General features: G+C 34.0%; 1 protein-coding gene across 1 annotated transcript in view; it reads left to right on the top strand.

Moving 5' to 3' along the window:
• The window catches only part of LOC149531961 (ABC transporter G family member 3-like), a 93,814-nt gene extending 70,543 nt beyond the window's left edge, over window positions 1–23,271 (top strand). The window contains exons 8-11 of the mRNA XM_089811235.1: window positions 5,181–5,267; window positions 21,945–22,217; window positions 22,356–22,463; window positions 22,570–23,271. Of these exons, the coding sequence (XP_089667361.1) occupies window positions 5,181–5,267; window positions 21,945–22,217; window positions 22,356–22,463; window positions 22,570–22,821 (720 nt within the window). The 3' untranslated portion in view covers window positions 22,822–23,271. The remainder of the gene's footprint in view (window positions 1–5,180; window positions 5,268–21,944; window positions 22,218–22,355; window positions 22,464–22,569) is intronic.
• The last annotated feature ends 409 nt before the right edge of the window (window positions 23,272–23,680 follow it).

Below are 23,680 nucleotides of genomic sequence, written 5' to 3' on the forward strand. Positions count from 1 at the left end.
AGGTAGAATAAGGTGAGGAGTTGCTCCCTCCGAAACTGCAAATATAGAATATTGAGTGTCTTGCAGCTTCAAAACTGTAGTAGTCTTGAACTCCAACTAGAATTTGTAAATACAAAGAGAAAGTCTAATTCAACCCTTACAACTATGCCAAACTCAGCCTTATAAAGGGGTCTAGGAAGTTTCCCAAAGGATTACAAGTAGGCCGACATACTTTATTTATTATATTAATATATTATCACCCTTTTATTTTACTAAATTAATTAATTAAAGAAGCCCTTTATAATATAATATAATTTTTGGGACAATTTAATTACATCTTGTCAAAGTCTAGACTCACAACTCTCCCTATTTTGTAATTGATCATTAAGGTTCTGAGTCTTAATTGAGGTGTCATTAAGGTTATGAGTACAGGGATGTCACACCTCCCATGTTAGGAATAACATCTTCTATATCCACTGAGGTCGCCTATGGCAACGGATAATACAAAAATATCAAGATTTGAGTGATTGTCTAGGACAGAGGAGGCATTACATTCATACTGTATTAAGTTTCTGAATAGAAAGTTTCTTGCAGTTGGTTGAGTGATTGTCTAGGAAAGAGGGGACATTGCATTCATACTATAGTAAGCTTTTGAGTAGAAAGTTTCATGCAATTGGTTAATTATGCAATGAAAAATAAGAATATTAAGATGCATTGAATTCTTTTGCTTTTGGACTGAAGATTTTGTATATCTATCTAAAGGCAATAATAGTCCAAAAGCAATTGTTAGAACTTGATAATGGCTCAAAGGCAATGGATAGAAGGAACCGATGGCCTGATAGGTATAGCCAGAAGGTACTAATGGCTATAAGTCAGAACAGCCCACAGAAAATGGGCTGAAGGCAACACTTGGCCAAAGGCTTTTGCCTATGGATATCAACATGTAGCACATAAACAAAAAGGTGTACAAAAAGATCATAGAATTGCTGGATCCAAACAATTATTAGTATTGATTGAAGATTTATTAGAGTCTTAAGTAATCACCACCATTTACTGAACACAACTAGGCATTCATCAAAGTTTAAAAGAAGTCGAAATAATTGTTACTTTTAACTCCACATTTATGACAATTTATATTGAAACAATAGTCTAGAGCATTAATTACATTGTGATTGAACTCCACATCTGTTACACTAAAAAGTTGTCAACACTCAATAGTAATGCAACTGGTTGCATTCAATCCCATGTTTATTAAACTGAAATAGTAGCCAATGACATTAGTCATATCCAGTCCGACATTTATTATGATGAAATAACATTGCTTCCAGTGTTTGTCAGTGAATGTGTATTACTTTTGTTGGAAACAACTAAAAGCGTCAAACCTCACCTCACTATTGTGACGGTTTTCTATGCTGATGATGGATGCTAATCAGTTCGAAAGTAGAGTTTGTTGATTTGCTGATTTATAGCACTCGTCCATCAATCTCAGTTATACGAGTCCCCAACTAATCTTCTTGTTTTGTGAAATACCCTTTGCTGCCAAGGGAGAGAGGTGAATGGTAGAAAATAAGTCACTTAACTTAAAAGCATTGTTGCTAGGAAATGCTAGAGAATGGTACCAGTACCAATATAGCTAATTAAAAAAAATAGGAGATGGGGTACTTGGAGACGCTAGAGAATGGTACCAGTTTCGATATGGCTAATTTCTAAAAATAGGAGACACCATTTAAAAGAATTAATGTACTATGAGACACCGTTTTTTTAAAATAATGTAATATCTTCTAGAAAATATCATGATACAACTTTGGAAACAAGAATAGTAAATCAGTCGTAGAAGAACAACAAAAATGAAGACAACTTCTCTTTAGACGATTACAATGACAAAAAATCAGTCATACAATTACTTATGTCCCCCTCAAAAAGCTTACACTGTTAGTAGATTTGATCCTAAAACTTTGCACAAATTTTTGTGTTGTCCAAAATATAAGCATGAAACACTATGCAGGCTTATTTTATTTATTTTTCTTTTCTTTTAAAGGCATCTTGCCCTAATTTATGGTGGGGGATGTCAATTTTTGTTTGGGAGACTTTAGAGACGACAAGAGATACCAGCCGAAGGAACCCTATGCGTCACAAAGTTTTTGTAGTATTGGAGACGCATCTCAAGGGCTAGGAGAGAAGTCTCTGGGTAACCTTGAATATTTATTAGCCGATAAGGCTTTCACTAGGTGGACACTGCCCATTGGATTTGTCTCACATAGCCAACAGTGCCCATCGTAGACACCAATGTAGACACCACTATTGGATTAGGATGTGGTAGTCGGATAGAAAGAAAGTATTTCCCAAATTATAGAAGCAAAGATTAATGCCACAAAAATGCCCATTTACGACTACAAAAAATAATATAGAGGTGTGATTGCACTACTTGTTGGAATATATTACTTGCCATATCATTGGAATTTTACAGTAAATAAACATTTAATTTTTTAAAACAAATTACTGCATGAGCTGTCAGGGCTGACAAACTCGCCTGAGACAATTTAAAAAAAAAAAATTTTATTTCTTGGCAAACCATTACCCATATTTATTATTATTTATAAAATCTTCCCTCCTATAAGTAATTACAGACACTAAGATCACAAGTATAAAACTTATAGAATGATTATATTTATATAGATAATATAATTCTTTAATAAGATTTTGGTGCAGGGGCACAAAGTAATTATTAGGCATATTAACTAGTTTTAAGTTTTAGGTTTAAATTTGTGTCTCTAAGTTTTCAATAAAAGTCCATTTTCTATGTGGTGGCAATGCCATGGTAGCATCCCATATAAGCCAACCAGACATTAGCCACTTAGGACTCATGCTTTAGTTTTTTAATTATGCATTGAGTTTTATTTTCCCAAAGTGTGTGTGCAGTAAAAATCTAAAAGTTTCGAATTAATTATTAGGTAGGGAAAGGATGCCAAAATAACATGAACTCCAGGAAGGAATTTGATGGCTTCTTGGAAGTTACATAACTATGATTCTTCAAAAAGAAGAATGGATTCATCTTGTAAACAATTGGACAAGAGAATAGATTAAGTTTTCTTGGTTTTTCTTGCAACTGCTTGAGTTTTCAGCATTCATACAACATTTCTTGGTTGTCTTTGTGTAGGTTTTTGCATGCATGTTTCTTGTTATGCTTTGAATTTCATTTGAGAGTTATTGAGTTCCCAATCTCTATAGCTTAGAGTCATTTTCATTTCCTCTTTAACAGGCCGGAACTCTCTGTTTTTGAGAGAGCGGTCTTCACATGGAGGGTTTCTGAAGATTCTCCAGTGGTCTTTGTCAGCCATTGGAGGATCATTAATAATTTTATGTTTTCTTCTAGAGCTGTATTATTATTTTTGTTGCAGGAGAGCCAAATGGACATGCAAAATTAATCGGGTGACATCTCTATGTGTCTACCCATTAATATGTTGTTCCATTAATATCAATTTGGAATGGAATGGTCATGGTATGTGTGAGAAATTTGATGCCCTTGTTGGTTCAACCATGAATTTTCTGAGTATGTTTTGACAGAAAATTGGGATCTGTTACGGGGGTCATATCTCCCTAACCCACTGTTGGATTTTCATGATTTTCAGATATGTTATTTAAACCTAATTCTCTAGAGTTCCACCAAAGGGATTTTCAAAATATGTTTAGGAACAAAAGTTACAAGTGTTTGATTCGGGTACTATCCAAACTGCCAGAACAGCCACGAGTTGATTTTGCATGTTTGAAGAATGACTGCAATTGTGAGTTTATTCTTCAGATTTATTGACGTTTCTTGGAATATTGAAGGAGTGAACTCATTGTTACTAATAAGGATTTGTCCTTCCTATCATTTTATTGGCTTTGATAACTAAGTTTGGTTCCTGAAGAGTTTAAAAACTGTACATTGTTTAGTTTTGTAGATTTATAGTATGATCTCTGTATTGTTGGTTGCATATAAGTGTGTCTTAATTCCTGTTGCTGTGAAGGTAAACCAACAAGAGTGTTTAATGTTCTATGCTACTATAGCCGAGTATGTTGCTGTATTAAGGAAAGATAAGTGCAAAGAGCCCAAATTGATGAGTAAGCCTTTGATGAAGCCTCTTTGTGTTGGATTTGTCCAGAAAGGCATTCCAAAGTGCAGCTCTGCATCATATTTTACTTATATGTGCACAAAATTTTATTTTATATAATTTTAATATTAAATTTATAATTTTAATATCCATTATCATAAATATATATATAAAGCATTATTTTTATAATTAATACATTATTATATTAATTGAATTGTAATAAATCAAATAATTTTATATTGATGTTTGAAGAGGAAAACAAAATTTAATTGTTTAACAAAATATATGATAAATAATTAGTTACAATAATTATTCACTCTTATAAATTATTTTATGGAAATCTAAATGATCTTGGTAGATCTAACCTTCAACTAAGAATTTATCTTTTTTGAATTCAATTAGTAGAATTTATTCACCTTGATTCTTAGATTTAATACACGTTCAGCTAAAAGATACTTTCTTAAACAAATTTCAAATTGCAAATTAATGATTAATTCTATACTAATGAATAATGAATACTCATTGTTTCTATTAAATAATATAGCAAAATCAGCAGTTCATAAAATATATTCTCTTATCCAAGTAAAATAAGGGAAATTTAAAAAGATAGGTTAACAAAGAAAGTTGACCTCAAAATCTTGATAGCCATCACAGAGTAAATAATAACAAATTTTCGAGAACAGTAATTGTTTGTATAAATGCATTGGAAAACTTGGATAGTCAAAACAGCTGTCTGTGCAGAAGAAGGAATAAAGGCTTTAACTAGAAATGTCTTCTTTCTTTGTACAAAGCTATCTCATACAAATGTGTAGGTACTTGATATCAATGGCTACACCATTGCACCTTATCTGGTGCAAGTGCTAGTATATTTTTGTAGGTAATTGGAAGACATCCCATGCACAGTGAGTAGTCATAAAATGTTTCTAATTTACAATTCCAAGATGCTTCACATGAACCATGGCCAAGTTAAGCAGCTCGTATATAAAATGGAGATTTCCGCTGTAAAGGAATGAATTAGATTGATTGTCAATGCACAATTAAAATTAAAGTTTCATTGTGGATATATGGTTTGAACTTGGAGCTCACTAATTAAGGGTGTGTATTTTGCAGGCAAGAGTCGTTGCAGTCTTTTTTTTCATAGCTTTCACATCTTTATTGAGTATTGGGGGATTTCCTTCTCATATTAAAGAAATTAAGGTAAACAGAATTTTTGAAAGATTCCTTTTCATCATTCATCCTTAAGGTTTATCAATTATACTGCAAATGTGTTTTTATATTGGCTATAATCATTTTTTATTGTAGGATTCTACTATTTCCATATCAAAGATTGGATTTGAAAGCATTTGCAATTTACTAATTACCACCAATATGTGATTTCCTTTCCATATCGATTAGTGATAAATAATGATTTTTTACTTGTGAACAAATCTAAATATCTTAACTTCCAATGAAATGCTTTTTGCATTATTTTTTGCTATGAAAGTCCTTTTTATTTTCACTGGTAGTAAAGATGACAGCATGCATTGAAGATGCTTCAGCAGTGAAAGAAACATAATATTGAATAATAGTATAGTTTTCTTAGGTAGGTAACAACCTAGCCGAAATGTAAAAGTAAGTAGTGTCGCACAGGTTACCACAGAGCAAGACATTAATTTGGTGTCTAAGAAGCTACATATGTAATAAGTATGTACTCCATGGCATTTTTTTTTCTATATATTTAATATATTATTCAACAAAATATACAAGTTTAGTATCCAGATGCAAATCCATGACCTCCACTATGGAGCTCACATGCCTTAATCATCGAGCCAACTATCTTCTTTTCTACACACCAATTTGTCAATAGAAATATATTTTATTTTTTGTGATGCAACAGACAAGAAGAGGGCCTATTGCAAAAACAACACCAAGCTTTACACATAAGGTAGGAGCTATAATGTGATTTTTGGAACTTAATTATTATACTTAATTTTCAGATGATAATCTATTTATATTTATAAATGAATTTTGTAAATTTGGTAGATACTTAAATTATCTTATATTGTTTGAGCATCAAGTGGATCATATATTTTCAATTCAGGAAACCTTGATGATATTAGATTTGTTATACACTGTTTCTATGCACATTGCAAGAGCTTTCCAATCATATATAAAAACCATTGTGTTTGATTTAAAAAACTTTATGGACCAAATAATCCACCTTGTGATATATATATAATTGGCCAAACTTTTGCCCAAAATTGGATATCTTTAATAACCTTATAACTTGCATAAGAAAGTAAACTAACTATGCTGAACAGTAAACATAACCATGCAATAAAGTAACTTATAACATCATGTTTTGTTAACTAGGGAACCCTGGCCAAGGGAAAACCCCGTTGGGGATGGTACCCACAAAATGATCCACTAATCAGAAGTATTTGGTTAAAGATAATGACCTAGTTAGGAGTCTATTACAACCGTATAGTGTCTCAGTCCTTGTTAGAGGACTTAGAGCTTATTAGAAGCGTCAACCCTATTAGGAGTTGTTACATACAATTACAAAATGTATGCAAGATGAGCCCACTACCCAAACATGCAATGTACAATAAAGTTCTTTAATACAAAAATAGATACAAAAACCTTTGCACTGCTGCTGATATCTTCAATATCTGATATTGCCTTTGCTGCTCATCACAAACTTTATCACAATTTGCATTCCTTTGATTATACATCCTGATCATACATCAGAATTCGCATCACAAAACATTACCATATAACTTCACATAACTTCACATTTGCAATCTTCCTTTATACCTTGTTGTTTAACAAATATCTGCCTAGCCGGCCTTCATACCTTTATAAACTTTATCAATATACAACATTAACTCTTGCCCACTTAGGGTGAACATCTAGGATATCGTCCCTAATTAATTAAGTACAAAATAATTCCTTAACCTAAAATACCCATTTCCTTATCATGCTTTGTTTTGCCTGTACATTGCTATAACTAGTAAACTCATCATAACTCTCTCTGTATTCGCTATACTAACTTGCACTCTCAAATGTAGAATCCTCATACTCTATACAATCTGTCCTCAAGTGTGCACATGCCAATACGATTTCTCTGAACTGCGCTAATCAATACTCTAATTGTTCTGATAAGCGAACTATGTAACACTTAGACAATTTTCTAAGTCTAACTGCTATTACTTCATCTTCATGCTTTGCTCATTTCATATGACTGATATGTTGCCATAAATGACAACATCAAAAAGTCTGACCTAGCCAAATTGCCAACACTTATACTGTCACTCTTTCTATTCCATCCATATCCTTAATTGTCCATCACCAATTATCTATCTATCTGGCTGCTATGGAGGTGGAAACACCAAAGCAATCACTTAACTGGGGCCAATGTCCAAACAGCCCCAACATTTTCTCTTCTTCCCGATGTGTGCAAGTTTTCTTGGAGGTGGAGGAATAGTTTGCGGGATTCATCTACCTTCTCTGTTGTCAGTATATTCTTTTGCATTTCTCCTATCATTTCCATTATTTCTGCTATAATCACACGTTTACTTATACCATTATTAGTTTAGTTTATTTTCTATTTATTGTGTAGATTCTCTATCTCAATCTTTGTGCCCTGTCTATACAAGATGAAATTGTGTCCCATAGACGTCCTATATCCTTGCTATTGTGCTAGGCTCATAGGGTTGTTTGAGGTAATAAGCTTGCGTGACTTGACAATTAATCTTGATAGTTAGTTCTTTTGTTTCTAGTAGTCAGAATATGTTATATGTTTGTTTGTCTAGTTAATTTACTCTTGCATTTCACATAATAGTTCATTTAATCCTTAAAACATGTCCTTCATCAATCAAGTTCTCTCAATCACGCTAGCTCAACAAAGCAATAGTAGAATTGAGGTGGCACAAGAGTTGATTTGCTCCTTGGGATTTCATCAATCTTGAGGGTGGTGAATTCCTTCTCCACATGTATTTTCTAGGAAGCCTACTCAAGATGTACCAAGCGTAATGATTGATTTTCAAAGTTCTAAAAATGCTCACCTAGATGCCTCACCGGCAGATGATGTAATGAATTTTTTGTCAGCTGTAGTTAGTATTCAACCATAGGCAAGCCTGCTGTAGCAGTGACTCTTTTATCAATAGCTAGCAGCTTACCAACAATTTTCTTTAGTTTCTTCAATGCATGGAAATTAGACCAATTTAATGCAATATTGTTGTACATGGTTGGTTCAACCCTTCTTACAATACCAGAGGCAAGTTATTGGAAATGAAGTCAGCACAAATGGTTGGTACTACCACAGTGGAGAAACTTGTAAGCAACAGGTGAGTACTCACGTGGTTAGTAATTGCAACAACCTTGCTAGAATTTTGGGGATAGCAAGGCTCGAGCTACTACCAAGCATTTATCAAGTGTTGTCATGTCCCCTATTGGGACTTTATTTTTAACTAGAATACCCAAATGAGACATGTGGTATATTTAAGAATGTATATTGTCAACTTTATATCCTGATTGAGAGCTTGCAACCAGGTTAGTTATCATTGTGAAAACTGAAGAAACATATAACCAGCAATGATAAAAATAGAATTCTAATTATCAATACAATTACATGTAACATCCCTAATCTAGGACCTAGAAGATATATGATATGATAATTTTTACTTAAAGATCGGAACTTATTATATAAGCTTCCACCATTTATTGGCAAGCATATGGAAGGATAATGTCCCTCTATGCAAAGGATAAATATTCTGTCACTTGGAATAGTTTTTTTTATTTATACATAATCATCACTAATAAATAATACCAATTATCTCCATCGATTAAAGGGAACAAGCATTTTGTCAAAGGACCATTGATACTATTACCAACTTCATAGTCAATGAAGGAGGCGACGTATGGTGTGATCAGATCAAACAAATATTCATCAAAGGATATTGGCTAAGGAAGAAGCAACGTATTTGATTAATGGATGTTAATGACAACAACAAAGATTGATATCAAATAGAAAAGTATGATATCCGGTAAATAAAAATTATATCTAATCAATAAACTGCCAACTTGAAGGCAATACTTAAGAGAAACCACGAAGAAACGATGGATAGCCAAGTGAGGGACTAATGGTATCAACTAAGTCTAGACAACCGGTGATGAATAGTCTGGAAAATGATATCGTGAAAGAAGACGTAGCACTTCACTGATCAGTTGCTTATAGTCATCAAGTGATACAATACAATGACATGGAAGTTTGAACATCACAAAAGAGAGAAATTAAGAATCAGGGAATAGCCATGTGAGCTATTACTCGGCATGGATGATACATGATGATAGAAAGCGGTTGATACGGACAAATGCTTCTGATTTTTCTCTTACGAATGCAACCCAGGTATATCTAGATTCTAGAGTGATCATCAGTGAATAGTACAAAGTATCTCTCACCTAGAAAGCCTCTTGTTCTGGTAGGACCGCCAATGTGGGTGTGGACAAGATCCAGTAAACTGGTAGAAGAGTGATCTTTTGCCTTGAATGTTTCACTTCTCTGTTTTCCTTATTGACATCCTTTTTATATCACACTGTTCTGTTTGCTCAGTTTTGGTAAGTCTAACAAACTGGGATGAACTTATCTTACTGAATTGTCAAAATTGATATGGCATATCCTCTAGTACCAGAGTCATCTGTCATCAATTCAAGATATCTTGTATCCTTCTGTAGCTCCCTCTAGCTGGTTCATATTTCTGTCAGTTCTTTTGCTAACTGCAATCAATACTCCTGTCCTTTCCTGATTTCACAACCTTCATCCTTGAATATAACATCATATCCATTTTCACACATTGGTTCAACACTTGCAATAACCGTTGATTAGAGATTAATCAATGTATTATAATATGTCTAAATAATGTAAAGAATCTCATAAATAACAACATGTCAATTTTAATCAATATAATTTATATATATTCAATGAAGATGAATGATTCATATATAAGTTGATTGATAACTGATATAAATAATTAGTTAAAATACAATTCATATTGCTAATAACTCTAACACTAAACTATGTCATCATAAACCAATATATTAATATTATCAAATACCAATTAACTAAGAATAATGGGCAATAATAAAGAATGATACTAATTAGAGCACAAGATGCATCCCAATGTGGACCCCATCGAATAAGGTGGGGACACCATAAATATTGGGAAGAAAGGAAGTCAACAATGGGGAGGGAAAAAACATATTTGGCATCCGATAAGAATGCCAAGGAAGTATTAATAAACAAGAAAAAACAAAGTTAACATAAGAAGGGACCCACGATAAGGTGCAAATGTTGAAGAGGGATAAGAGAGGAGAAAGAAAGGGATCTGCGGTGAAAGATAGTACATGGCAGTAAGGAGTGCCATCGAAGATTAGAAAAGGGAGCATTGCCACTTCCCTATAATGATCTATGTGGCAAAAAAGAGGGAATCTAAGTACTACATTGGACACCTCTTTGGGCGGTCAATGTATCAGAAAGAGTTGAGAATTCACGAGCATCATATAAGGGAAGCATTCTAGCAAAGGTCAAACGTCATTAAAATAAGGTTAGGGGTGCAAATCATACATCCACATTTGACCACAAGTAGAAGGTGGCCAAATTGCAAGTGGCGAGGATTAGTAGTCGAGGGGAAGATGCTTGATAATAAAGAAATTGTATCAAAAGACCTCCAACCCTTGATACATGTGGAAGGTTATCAACCCATGCGACTACTAAGGTAAATAAGGTATCATATTTATTTAAAGCCTTGTTCACTATATATATATATCATTGAGAAATGATTCATATTTATTAATTAGAAAAGTATTGTTATAATATTTTATGGAAATGAGAATAACGTAATACCTTATGGGAGATTGATATAATCGTCGTAGAAGAGACTGATATATATAGTCTCTAAGTAAGAAGGGGATTGATATAATTTCCATTGGCGAGGCTGAGATTGATATAATCTTTATATTACTGGTATGAGAGATTGATATGATGTCCATCTAACCATAATGATTTAAGAATGATCTATTAAGATTGATCTATTCTGATGAGTCAACATATGCATATGTGTTAAAGAGCCCTAGATAGAGGAAATTGATATGTGTAATACCTTATGGGAGATTGATATAATCATCATAGAAGAGACTGATATATATAGTCTCTAAGTAAGAAGGGGATTGATATAATTTCCATTGGCGAGGCTGAGATTGATATAATCTTTATATTACTGGTATGAGAGATTGATATGATGTCCATTTGACCATAATGATTTAAGAATGATCTATTCTGATGAGTCAACATATGCATATGTGTTAAAGAGCCCTAGATAGAGGAAATCTCTTCTAGGAAGAACCTTAGAGGGAGCACTCTAGAGAATATGGTGAAGTAACTAAGGATGGTACTAGAATCGATGATATATCGTTCAGGATTCAGAGATCCTTAAGAGGGTTAGCAACCTCGATGTGGAGACGTCTTTGAGGTTTGGGGTTAAGATAGGGGGTAGAATAGTATATTTAGACATGTTATTATTTAATTTTGACATTTCTTTTGTAGGTAGTACTTGCCTCAAGCTAACCCTAATAGTGGGGATATTACAGTGGTATCAAAGCACAATCCTACTATCTAGTGAACTTTGGCTCACACAAACTCATCAATAGATCATAGGACTATGGAAAAACAACTAGCAAAAGAATTAAGAAGCTTCATGGAGAAAACCAATGAAAGGTTTAAGAGCACATACAAAATGACCCTCAAAGCCATACAAAAATTAAGCAATAATAATCATAGTGAAAGACCCAATCCAAATTCAGGGAGGGATGCCCACTCTAATCATTCAGAGAATGAACCTCCGACACAAGATTCAATTCCTCGGGACACCTTTCCTTCATTCCTTCCAAGCGAGGAAAGGATTATGGAAGAAGAGGAAATTGCCACCAATAGTGTGGAAACAATTGCACAAATGTACGCAAGGATAGACCCAAAGACTAGGAATCTTATTCCCTTTAAAGAGTATTACGAAACCAAAACACTGGAAAGCAAAAAGAAAATCCATATAAACAAAGACCTTAAAAGAAACATAAGCAAACTACCATTACCTTGCTTTGATGGACCAAAAAAGGAAACCATTCAATTGTGGGTTCAAAAACTAGATACATACCCATCTCTCAGTCCCATGTCAAAAGAAGTTTTCCATAGTCCATTTAACAGGGCCAACACATGATTGGTGGCACTACAATCTCAAAACTCTAGGCCATAAAAAAATCACCACTTACAATGAATTCACACAAAAACTTATTAGTAGATTTGATGATTGAGATTCTAAATAATATTTCCAAGAGTTAACCCACCTCAACAAACAAGAACTGTGGAAGGATTTTTCCGCAAGTGCTTAGGACTATCAGTTATGATTCTTGATCTTTCCTAGAAAAGGCTCACTTAAATGTTTATAGGACTAAAAGACTCCACTAAAAGCTCAGTAAAACCCCTTGAACCCCAAAATTTGGAAGAAGCTATCAAAAAGGAAAAGAAGGTTGAGTCCAACACACCCAAGGAAATATCCAAAAGCTTCACATTCAAAACATCCCCTCAAAATGAAGGGCCAAAGAAAGACAACCAAGAACGATTGTGTTATTTATGCAAGGAACCGTGGAGTCAGGATCACCAATGTCAAAAGAGAAAATATTTGATTGAGAAAATCTGAAAAACAAATGTTTTAAATGTAAGGAGCATTGGGGTCATGGTCATTTGTGCAAAAGAGGGAAAATAAATAAGATTGAGGCAATAAGGAAAACGTGTCAAAAAGCTAAACTGGATGAATAAGGAGTCATTAAGTTTCTTGAGGGCAAGCAAATTCGAGATGGAGGAACTGCAATAACCCTCGATTAAAGATTAATTGATGTATTATAATATGTCTATAAAGAAGCTGATAAAGAACAATATGTCAATTTTAATCAATATAAAGTATTAATTAAATATAATTTATATATATTCAATGAAGATAAATGATTCATATATAGGTTAATTAATAACCAATATACATAATTAATTAAAATACAATTCGTATTTTGCTATAACTAACACTAAATTGTGTGATCATAAACTAATATATTAATATTATCAATTATCAATTAACTAATAATAATGGGCAAATCACACATCCACGTTTGACCACAAACTGAAGGCATCCAAATCATAAGTGTCGAGGATTAGTAGTTGAGGGGAGGATGGTTGATAATAAAGAAATAGAAATATTAAAAGATCACCAACCCTTGATACGTGTGGAAGGTCATCTGCCCATGCTACTACTAAGGTAAATAAGGTATTATATTTTTTAAAGCCCTTGTTCCCATTATTAATTATATATATATATATATATATATATATATATATATATATATATATTATGTATATTATATATATTTAAATAATTAATAATGTCAACAAGGGCTTTAAATATATATATCATTGAGAAATTACTCATATTTATAAATTAGAAAAGTATTGTTATAATATTTTATGGAAACAAGATTAACATAATACCTTATGGGAGATTGATATAATCATCAAGGAAGAGACTGATATTGTCTCTAAGTAAAAAGTGGATTGATATAATTCCCATAATGCCTAATGAGAGATTGATATAATTTCCATCAGTAAGGCTAGGGTTGATATTATCTCTATATTATTGGTATGAGAGATTGATATAATCTTTATCTGACTGGAATGACTAAGATTGATCTATTTTGATGAGTCAACACATGAATATGTGTTAAGGGCCCTAGATATAGGATATATCTTCCGAGAAGAACCTTAGAGGGAGCACTCTCGAGAAGATGAAGAAGTAATCGAAGATGGCACTAGAATCGATGATATATCGTACAGGATCAGAAGATCTTTAGGAGGGTTTGTAATCTCAATCTGGAGACATCTTTAAGGTTTGGGGGTAAGATAGGGGGTAGAATAGTATACTTAGACATGTCTTATTTAATTGTGACATTTCTTTTAGGTAGTACTTGCCTTCAAGTAACCCTAATAGTAGGGACATTACAACACTCAATAAATTATGATAAACCCTTCACATAGTAAACATTGTCAGTGTAATTCTTTCCATAACAGATCCCTTTCCAACAATATACACTACGTTGTCATCACCAAATCTAGCAGAGCCACCATCATACTTATCAAGCAAAACAAATTCTCTTTTATCTTCAGTCATATGATGAGAAAGACCACCGTCAATTAATCATTCATTCTTTTTTCGTGAAATATATAAAGCAGTTTCAATGTCATCAATTTTAGAACAAATGTTAGAGATATCAATTTTAGATTTTTAATCTTCTTCCTCTTCTTCGGCATAAGGCAAACAATCTTCACCTGTTGATCCATCATCTGACATACTAGTATCTTTATTCACAAAATAAGCCTTTATATTAATTTTTTTGAACTTTCGTCTAAGACCTCTCTTAGGACATCTAATAGCCAAATTACAAACTTTACCACACCTAAAGCATTTTAGGGGTAACATACCTTTATAAATTTCAGTAGCTTTCTTCTATCTCCTCGTGAAGTTAGCTTCAATCTCTTCTTCATCATCATTGTCAGATTCTTCAATTTTGGTTGCTTTGAAATCTGTTTCTGATATGCTCTTGTCATTGTCAAACTTTCTCAATTCAAATGCTATCAAAGTGCCAAACATTTGTTCCTTGGTAACTTCTTTGGATCATAAACCTCGTTAACAGCTAAAACTTTGTCATTGTAGCCGTTAGGTAATGTCATCAAGATTTTCTCCATAAAGTCTTCATCAATTATGTTACCGCCTTGATTCTTGATTCATTCACTGCATTCTCAATTCTCTAAAATAACTCTCAATTCCTTCACCATCTTTCATTCTAAGATTCTCAAAATGTCTTTTTGCTGTCAACTTCTTAGAACTTATCGTTTCCTTGATAGTTTTCTTTGAAATTTTCCCAAAACTCATAAGCAATTTTCAAATAAAGTTTTTTAGCAAGTACTGATTTTGATAAAGGACGAGTAATTGCATACCTTTCCTTCTCATTCTCCTCATATGCTTTGATTTCATCTATTGTCTGTAAGCATTCTAAGGGAACACATACATAGTCTCCACATGCTTCCAAGTCTTGTAGCTACTAACTGATACTAGATAATCTCTCATAATCTTTCCAAGAACTTTAGTCTAATCCATCAAACATAGGGATATTCAATTTGTGTTCCATAGGATCTGCCTCAAGCGGTTAAGCTCCACATCGAGGAACCAAGCTTTGATGCCAATTGTTTAACAGGTCGAATAATTGAGAGGGGGGAGAATCAATTATTCCAACACACTTATAGTGAATACGTAGAAACCATCAATGAATACTTCAGACCTGTCATTTACAACACAATAAATCACCATAAGAAAGATAAGCATGAAAGCACAGAAACAGTAGAGTCTGACACATTTAACACTAGGATTTATATAGAAAACCCATTTTGGGAAAAACCACAAAGAAGCTAATTCTCATGAAATGGAAAACACCCGTTAAGGTGATTTTGTACAACAAGGCTAACTGCCTGAAATGCTCACTGCAACAAAGGGGTATTGTCGGTAGGCTTCACTACAAAGGTGGCTTCGCCCAAGGAATACAAAAAGGCACACTACAGATAGGCTTGTAGTCAATAAATGATAGATAAAGTAGGAACCACCACAAAATACAGTTGTCGAGCCTGCTAGTGCCTGCACCTCCTTGAATCAGCTATCTGAGTAAGTTCATATTTGCATCACATATAGTTCGCATATAAGCAACAAGATCACATGGATACAATCACAAAACACGTATTTGCATCAAAGTAACAAGAATCGGAATCGGATCGGAATCGGCAAGGCCGAATCAAATCGTGAATCGGCCATGAATCGGAATCGAATCGGCCATGAATCGGAAAATTAAAAAAACCCTTGAAATTTAGTGAGTAACTTATTTCATAAACCCTTTATCGCTGATTCGATTCACCGATTCACAAAAAATCGTTTGGCTTGAATCGAATCGCCAAATCGCGTGAATCGCATGAATCGCCGTGATTCTTGGAACTATGATTTGCATACATCCCTCGTGAGATAATACTTCATTTATATTGGATGTACTTCTCAAATCTATCAGTTAGAATAGATTTGAAATAGGTCACACCTCCTTGAGCTATGCAACGATTCTCAAGCAATCCAACACTCTAGAACAAACTTTGGTGCCAACAGTTATGATGAACATGTTATGGAGGGCTGTTGGGATTGAAACTGAACCACACGCTACACAAAGGGTTGACCCAAAAACACGATCCACCGAGGCATGAAATGGTAAACCAATTAATGTATTAACTGACAGTAAGCACAAAGACCGATACACAGGCTATTGGTGAAAGATAATCAATATGCAACCGACAGATACACCAAACTATGTCGGAACACAGCTACCAACACACGAGAGGTTGAGAGAAAAGATGTTGACATCAATGACAACCATCAATTTCACATTTCAACATTTGCATCTCTTGTTATATATTCCATCTTATTCTCCATAGTGAGATAGTTTGTTTTCTAAAATATTAAAGAATATTACATGTATACTATATTATGCATAGACATCATAATGGCAAGAATAGCAACATAAAAATGTACATCAGTTGCAATATGTTAATTGCTTAACATTTCTACCTCTTATAAAGTGTGAAAATTCAGCAAGATCAGGGTTTCATGTATTATGTATCTCAAAGTATGGTTACTAGATTTCTTGGTTGTGAGACTGCGAGTCTCTTCCTTGATCAATTGCTTATTTCCTTTCTTCCCTGCTCTCCTTGATGAGTGCCAATCTGCATTATATATCTATCCATTGGTATTTAGGAGTCATGTCTTTTCTATGGTAATGCCCCCCTTCTAAAAGAGGTGTTTATTTATGGTGACTGTGGACTCTTGCTGACTAAACTGTTGCAAGTCATCTTAAGGAAAATCTTTCCCCAGCACTTATGCCTCTTTACTAATGATCTGCAGCTGCCTTGGATTAATCAAACTCCTTTAATAAAACATACCCTTGTCTTATTGCTTATGTATATGTATCAGTGCATCTGAGATAACATGGCTGCCTCTTTCTAAATACATTTCAATATGGAATCTAAAATCGTAGAAATTCACAAGGTATTATAAATAATATGATTTTCTGAGGAAGGACATATTTTAAGTCTCCCTTCATGGCAGGGTTGTGACAAGTATAATCTATAACATGTATATTGTGGTTTCACAGGATAGTGGTATCATCATTATTGCTTTTGAGCGGGTTTGAAGTAATGATGGGATATCATTGAATAACATGTATCATACTATTGGTAAACAGATTGTTCTTTTGAATAAACTCTCAAAATGCCCAAATCTAAAAGAACAATTAGATGCCAACAGTTTGATAATCTATCATGGGGTTGATAGATTTCCTCTGAATTGAAAGGTACAACTCCCTTATAGAATGATATGCAATGAATTTGTTTATTCCTAAACTAATTAAGGTACGTTCTTAACTCAAGAACGAAAGAGGAAAACCAAGCCAGCCCTAGACAGAACTAACTCAGGCAGATTTTAGTTCCTAAACCTATCCAATGCCAAGAACCCACAACTCCTATGACTTCTTGATACCAGTAATGCAATATGGATGCAAATTATGTGAATGCAATGAAGAAATGAAGATTTAATATTTAGATTTCTGCAATAGGAATATATGCAAATACTCTGATCTACAACACATTCACTATTTGACATAAGATGCAAGATAATGTCCAAAACCAAATACAACAATGCTCTGATTGAATATATTCAGAAAATAATACCCAAATTCTTTGATTTGAAGCAAAACTCTCCTTTGTTTTGAACACAACAAATACAATGCTCTGATTTTTTATTTGCTTGCAACTCTGGCCAAATCTTTTACATAAATCAAAATATCAAACCCTTAAATGCATGAAATGAAATACATAACAAAAACTAATGTCTCCCCTCTACTCCAGCAATACCTACTCTTGCAGAAAAGAAGAACCCCCGCAAATGAAAAGGTTTTACTATAAATACATTCTCTAAGAACCGATTGGTGTCCTCCGGTGACTTTTCAGTTCTTGTCTCTTTGACTTCTCATCCTTTCCTTTTGAAAATTGATATGCTTATTAACTTTTAAAGTTAATAATGATATATACTAACATATTTAAATTATATTTAACAATTGACATTTAAATATGTTAAATCAATATCAAAATCTTTCCTTTGTTGAGTGGACAACAAAATAAATACTACTGCTAGGTAAAAATGAGTCATTTTTCGTGAGGCGTATCTTTTTATTCCACTGTTGGATCGAACTCATTTCTGGATATGTTCTTCCAAACTTTGTTATCTTCATCTTAACCGGAGCGATCGGAAAAATAATCACTGAGTCAAAAGATATGAGCTTCTAAATTCTGCTCTATATGACTGCTACAAAATCAGAATTAATAAAATAAAATTTCCAACCATTCTTCTTTCAATGCTCTATAATCCATGCCTTCAATCTGCCACAATGTTATCTTCCATGCTTACAATGTTAATTCTCTGCTAAAATTTGGGAGAAATTCTTTGGAATGCTTATAGCGGAAATCTGACTTTTGTCTTCTTCCTTTGGTGGAAAATTGAACTTTGACTGCGAAAGTGGTAGTGGAAAATGAATTTTTCATTTTATATTTAATACCACATTGATGTCCAAATCCTCAAACAATAAATCATTATGAGATTATCATTCCTTGTTTAATCAATTAAAGCTCTTTTCCATCTCTCTATCATGGATTTGATGCTTGGTGGAAATTCCATTTTTGAGTGCGAAAAGCGCACCCAATCTTCAATTTTCCATTTCCATGTAGTGGGCACAATTTTGATGTAGATTGATTCACAAATTATTTTTCTAGAGTGATCTTGATGCTAGACCCCATATACCTTCATTTTGGATTGAGATTTGCCTTTTCTCTCCTCATGTGGAAAATTGGACTTTGCCTGCGAAAGTCGTAGTGGAAAATGAATTTTTCGCTATGCATTTTTCTTTTTGCTGGAAAATGAAATATTTGCTTCTCCAATGGAAAATCTAAAAATGATTATGAAAGGCGCAGTGGAAAATGAGTTTTCCACTACACTTCATTTTTCCTTTGGTGGAAAATCCCAAGTTGACTTCTCCATTACGGAAAATTAGAAAATGACTGTGAAAGGCACAGTGGAAAATGAGTTTTCCACTACACTTCATTTTTCCTTTGGTGGAAAATCCCATGTTGACTTCTCCATTGCGGAAAATTAGAAAATGACTGCGAAAGGCACAGTGGAAAATGAGTTTTCCACTACACTTCATTTTTCCTTTGGTGGAAAATCCCAAGTTGACTTCTCCATTGCGGAAAATTCAAAAAGTGCTTCTCCATGGTGGAAAAATGAATTTTGACTTCTATTTGCTTCCACATTTGCATATCTGGACTCAGAAATAATTCAATCCTTCATAGAAATTTCGTTAAACACACTGAGAACAATTTTAAGAAGTTCTTTATGGGTGGCAACTTTAAAAAGTTTCAAAAATGGTGTACTGAAAGTGCACCTACACATACTAAAAATCATAAGAATCACTAAAGTGGCATGTTGACTACATATTATCAGGTCAGATATTAATATGCATTTGTTTCCCGCAGATACTTTATCATTGATGTATTTCCAGGCATCATAATTTTGTAGTTTTGCTGCTTATAATTTGACACCTGTTGCCACAGTTTGAGCACTTTAGGCTGAGAATGCTCTTCATCATCTAAAGATGCCTAGAACAACTTTAAATAAAGTACTTTGACCATGGAAATTTGCAAATACAACATTCTGGAATACCTCATTTCTCTTTTTAAGTCTTGTAAAGGCCGAGAATTTATAGTTCTCCATTACCAGTATGGGGGAGTTGCTTGGAGAAACAACAAATAGCAATATATATCCCTCAGAAGCACTTGCTGTAGGTGAGGATAGAAAGTTGCTGAATTCTTTTAAAGGAAAATTTAACAATGTTCGGGTGCACCCAACAATGAACAAGACATGCTATTCATCAAAATTCGTTACCGATTCGTGCCAAGAATCCGATTCGGGCACGGGATCCGATCCGTGGATTCGGGGATTTTTTTTTTTCAATTGTGATTCGTGGAGGATTCGTGCATATATATATATATATGCATTATAATGATCTTGCATTAGGACGCTTGTTCAAATACAAATTCATTTGCAGTGGTTCCCAAATGTTGAAGACAGCAAGTGCTGTCTGACTCAGCACCAATGGGAAGATGAAGATCAATAAGGTTAACATACCTGCTAAAAAAATTCTTCCAGAAACGACTGGACAAAGCCTTTGACAGTCCTTCCAGCCATTACAGTCAACAGTACCAGTAACACCAGCAGCTGCTGTCAGTCTATGTACCAGTAACACCAGCAGCTGCTGTCAGTCTATGTCAACGGTCCTGCCTTCTCTTTCCAGAATGAAAGTCACATTGATACCATATTGAAAGTGCTTTGTGTCAGTGTTTGGAGTCGACACAAAATTGACTGCTAAAAGAGGTGTTGGTGGTTGAAAATGTTGGCAGGCTAAAATATGAAACTACAATTCCCACTTTTTTGCAAATTTTTTTTGACCTTGCCGTGGATTCACACGGATCCGCGCGTGGATCCTTGAGGATCTGGGCAGGATCCTTAATCCAGGGATCCTGACGGATCCACAGGCAGGATTAAGGATCCTGCCCGGATCCTCAAGGATCCATACGCGGATCCGGATCCGAATCGGACCCGAATCCGGATCCGAGGGTTAAGGCACGAATCCGGTAACTAGGCATCAAATCCCTTAATAGGCTTGATGTTCCAGTACCCTTTCTACAATCTCAATTATCCTATGTATTGCAATCTGTAAAGGGGGTAAGGAGTATTTGCTAATACTATTTTCCAAAGAACATGGCCTGGCTCTGAGCAATAGAAGGAAAGGCATATCCAGTTGCACTGGGTCAAATTGAATAAGGTCTTAGTCTTATCAAAGCAAAGGAAGAAGTAGCAATTGTGAAGAGGTTTGACATGTTCACAGTTTGAAAAGGAATCTAATTTCTTGCAAGTGGTAGGAAAAACTCTTGCAATGATCTATTTTTGATTGCTATTTGATGAGGACCTCAATATGATCTATGACAATGGTACAGAATCTGCAAGTTGGTTTTCGCAAAAGATTTCACTACCAATAAGTACTATATAAATTGCTTAGTGAAGTAAACAGTAGAATTTCATGTTTGGCAAAACATGAAACTAATTACCATCACGGAAATCAGAAAATAAGATTAAGCACAAACAAATATGAATCCCACTGAATAAGGAAATTTGTTTGACCCAATTCTTGAGACAACAATGACTATCAATTATATTCTGAGTCCTGACCTAAATGACAAATTCATTAAATATTGTAATAGGCTATAATTGATCTTATCATGTATTTTGAGGCTATATTTGATATTTCATGCATGATTTTTGATGATTCCAGGTTCTGAAATTCTTTTGCATTGAGTTTCAAAGTCAGTTTTAATTCTTTTAAATAAGGGACACTCTCCTTTTTTCATGGAGGGCATAATAAATGTCTTATTGCACTGACTGTGTAGTGAAATCTATTTCAAAAAATGGTTGTGCTTAAAAAATTGTTACCTCGAAACATTTGTTTTTATGACATTAAAAAAATGACTGCCTTGGCCCTTCATACATTTATGAGCATTCAAAAAGAGAGTAACTAAAGTTGGTCATTCTGATTTGTTATTTGCAGATTTATAGCCATGAAAAAGCTGCCAGACACACCGGACTACTTCCCTTTTTGCTAGGAAACTTGCTTTCCTGTATTCCTTTTTTGTTTCTCATCTCCATCTTGTGTTCTGCAGTCATTTACTTCTTACTTGGTCTGAGATCAGATTTCAGCTTGTTTATGTATTTTGTTTTAAACTTCTTCATGTGCCTTCTAATAAATGAAGGCATGCTCATGGTTCTCGCTTCATTATCACCCAATGTATTCAAAGGCATCCTGACCATGGTTTTTCTTCAGGTGGGCACTGACCTATACAAATCAGTCTACTTATCTACTGTTAAATTTTTAGCTGCTTGTGAAGGTGTCTCTGTGTTATTGTCCTCTGTCTCTCTTTCCTCTAAAGTTATTTATTTATCAATCAAATGTGTGTTGTAGATTATCATGATGCTGGTTGCAGGATATTTCAGACTGAAAGACGAACTTCCAAGGGCAGTATGGAAATACCCACTATCATATTTAGTCTTCCATACATACGCTATTGAGGCAAGTATGCTCAGAATATTTTAACTGTTTGCCTTTTTCACTTTTTTGCCCTTACATTTATTTCTGATAGCCAAACATGAAAATTAATGTTTAATACTGTCGACAGGGTCTTCTTGAAAATGAATATGTAGGAGTATCCTTTGCTGTTGGACAAATTGGATCAATTTCTGGAGAGAAAGCTCTGCGGGACTCGTATGATATTTCGAGTGCAAGAAATGCCAAGTGGATAAACTTATTGATTCTTGTTATCATAGCTCTTGGATATCGATTAATTCTATTTCTATCCCTTTATATGGGAGAAAAGTGCAGATCTTGGCCCTACAGAAGCTACAGAGAAAACAAATGCTTTGTGAATTAAGATAAAGCACAAATTCCATTGTTTTCACTTTTTGTTCTAATAAATAGTAATCTTAAATCTAGCAAAGAAGTGCTTGATCTTCATTTTCCTCCCTTTAAAAGAATAGATTCTTGGAAAGTGTAGACTGACACAATTGAGTCATAATTGTTGTCAATCTCAAAGTCATCATCTGTATACACAGGCAGTCATTTGCAGTGCTAACTTGGTTGATTCGGTAATCTTGTTATTTGGCAGATGTGGTAACCTAGGCTCTTTTGAACCTTGGTCTTTATGATCTTGAGTCTGCTTTTATTTTTTTTGTTACATTTGTAATTAATGTAAATTCCCACAGCTCTGTTCTTTGCAGGAGCATTCATCTTCCTAAAAATAAATTTAATCTTCTTCAAGGCAATCTCTGCAAGATTGACATGTTGTAAGACGAAATTTTATACAGTTCCTGCTATTTCACAATGAGCGTTCTGTCATCTGCTTTTTGATGATGTGAATGAAGTTATCATATTATTTTCTAGTCTCGCAAAAACATTTCATCTGAAGCATGCAAAATTGCTTACAAGTCTAGTGTGAATACCGCAATCTGTGAATTGATGATTATGGCAAATGTCAGAGACAGGGAATTCTAATTTATTTTCAGTATTTACTTAAGCTACATACTCACGTGGTTAAGATGCAAAATTTTATATTGTTCAAAATAACTCGTGTTTGAACTGTACGTATAGAAAGCGAACAATGTTCAATTCACATGTACTGTTCCTTTTGAATCACCATCGCTAAGGAACGCTATTGAGCAACTGTTTTAAGTGATTCATATACCTTGTCTCATCTGTGTAGAGGTCACTTCATCTAACATAATTTATGAATG

The sequence above is a fragment of the Cupressus sempervirens genome, chromosome 11 (assembly GCF_028749045.1).
Source record: "Cupressus sempervirens isolate cs-2001-9-10 chromosome 11, ASM2874904v1, whole genome shotgun sequence".
Lineage (NCBI taxonomy): Eukaryota > Viridiplantae > Streptophyta > Pinopsida > Cupressales > Cupressaceae > Cupressus > Cupressus sempervirens.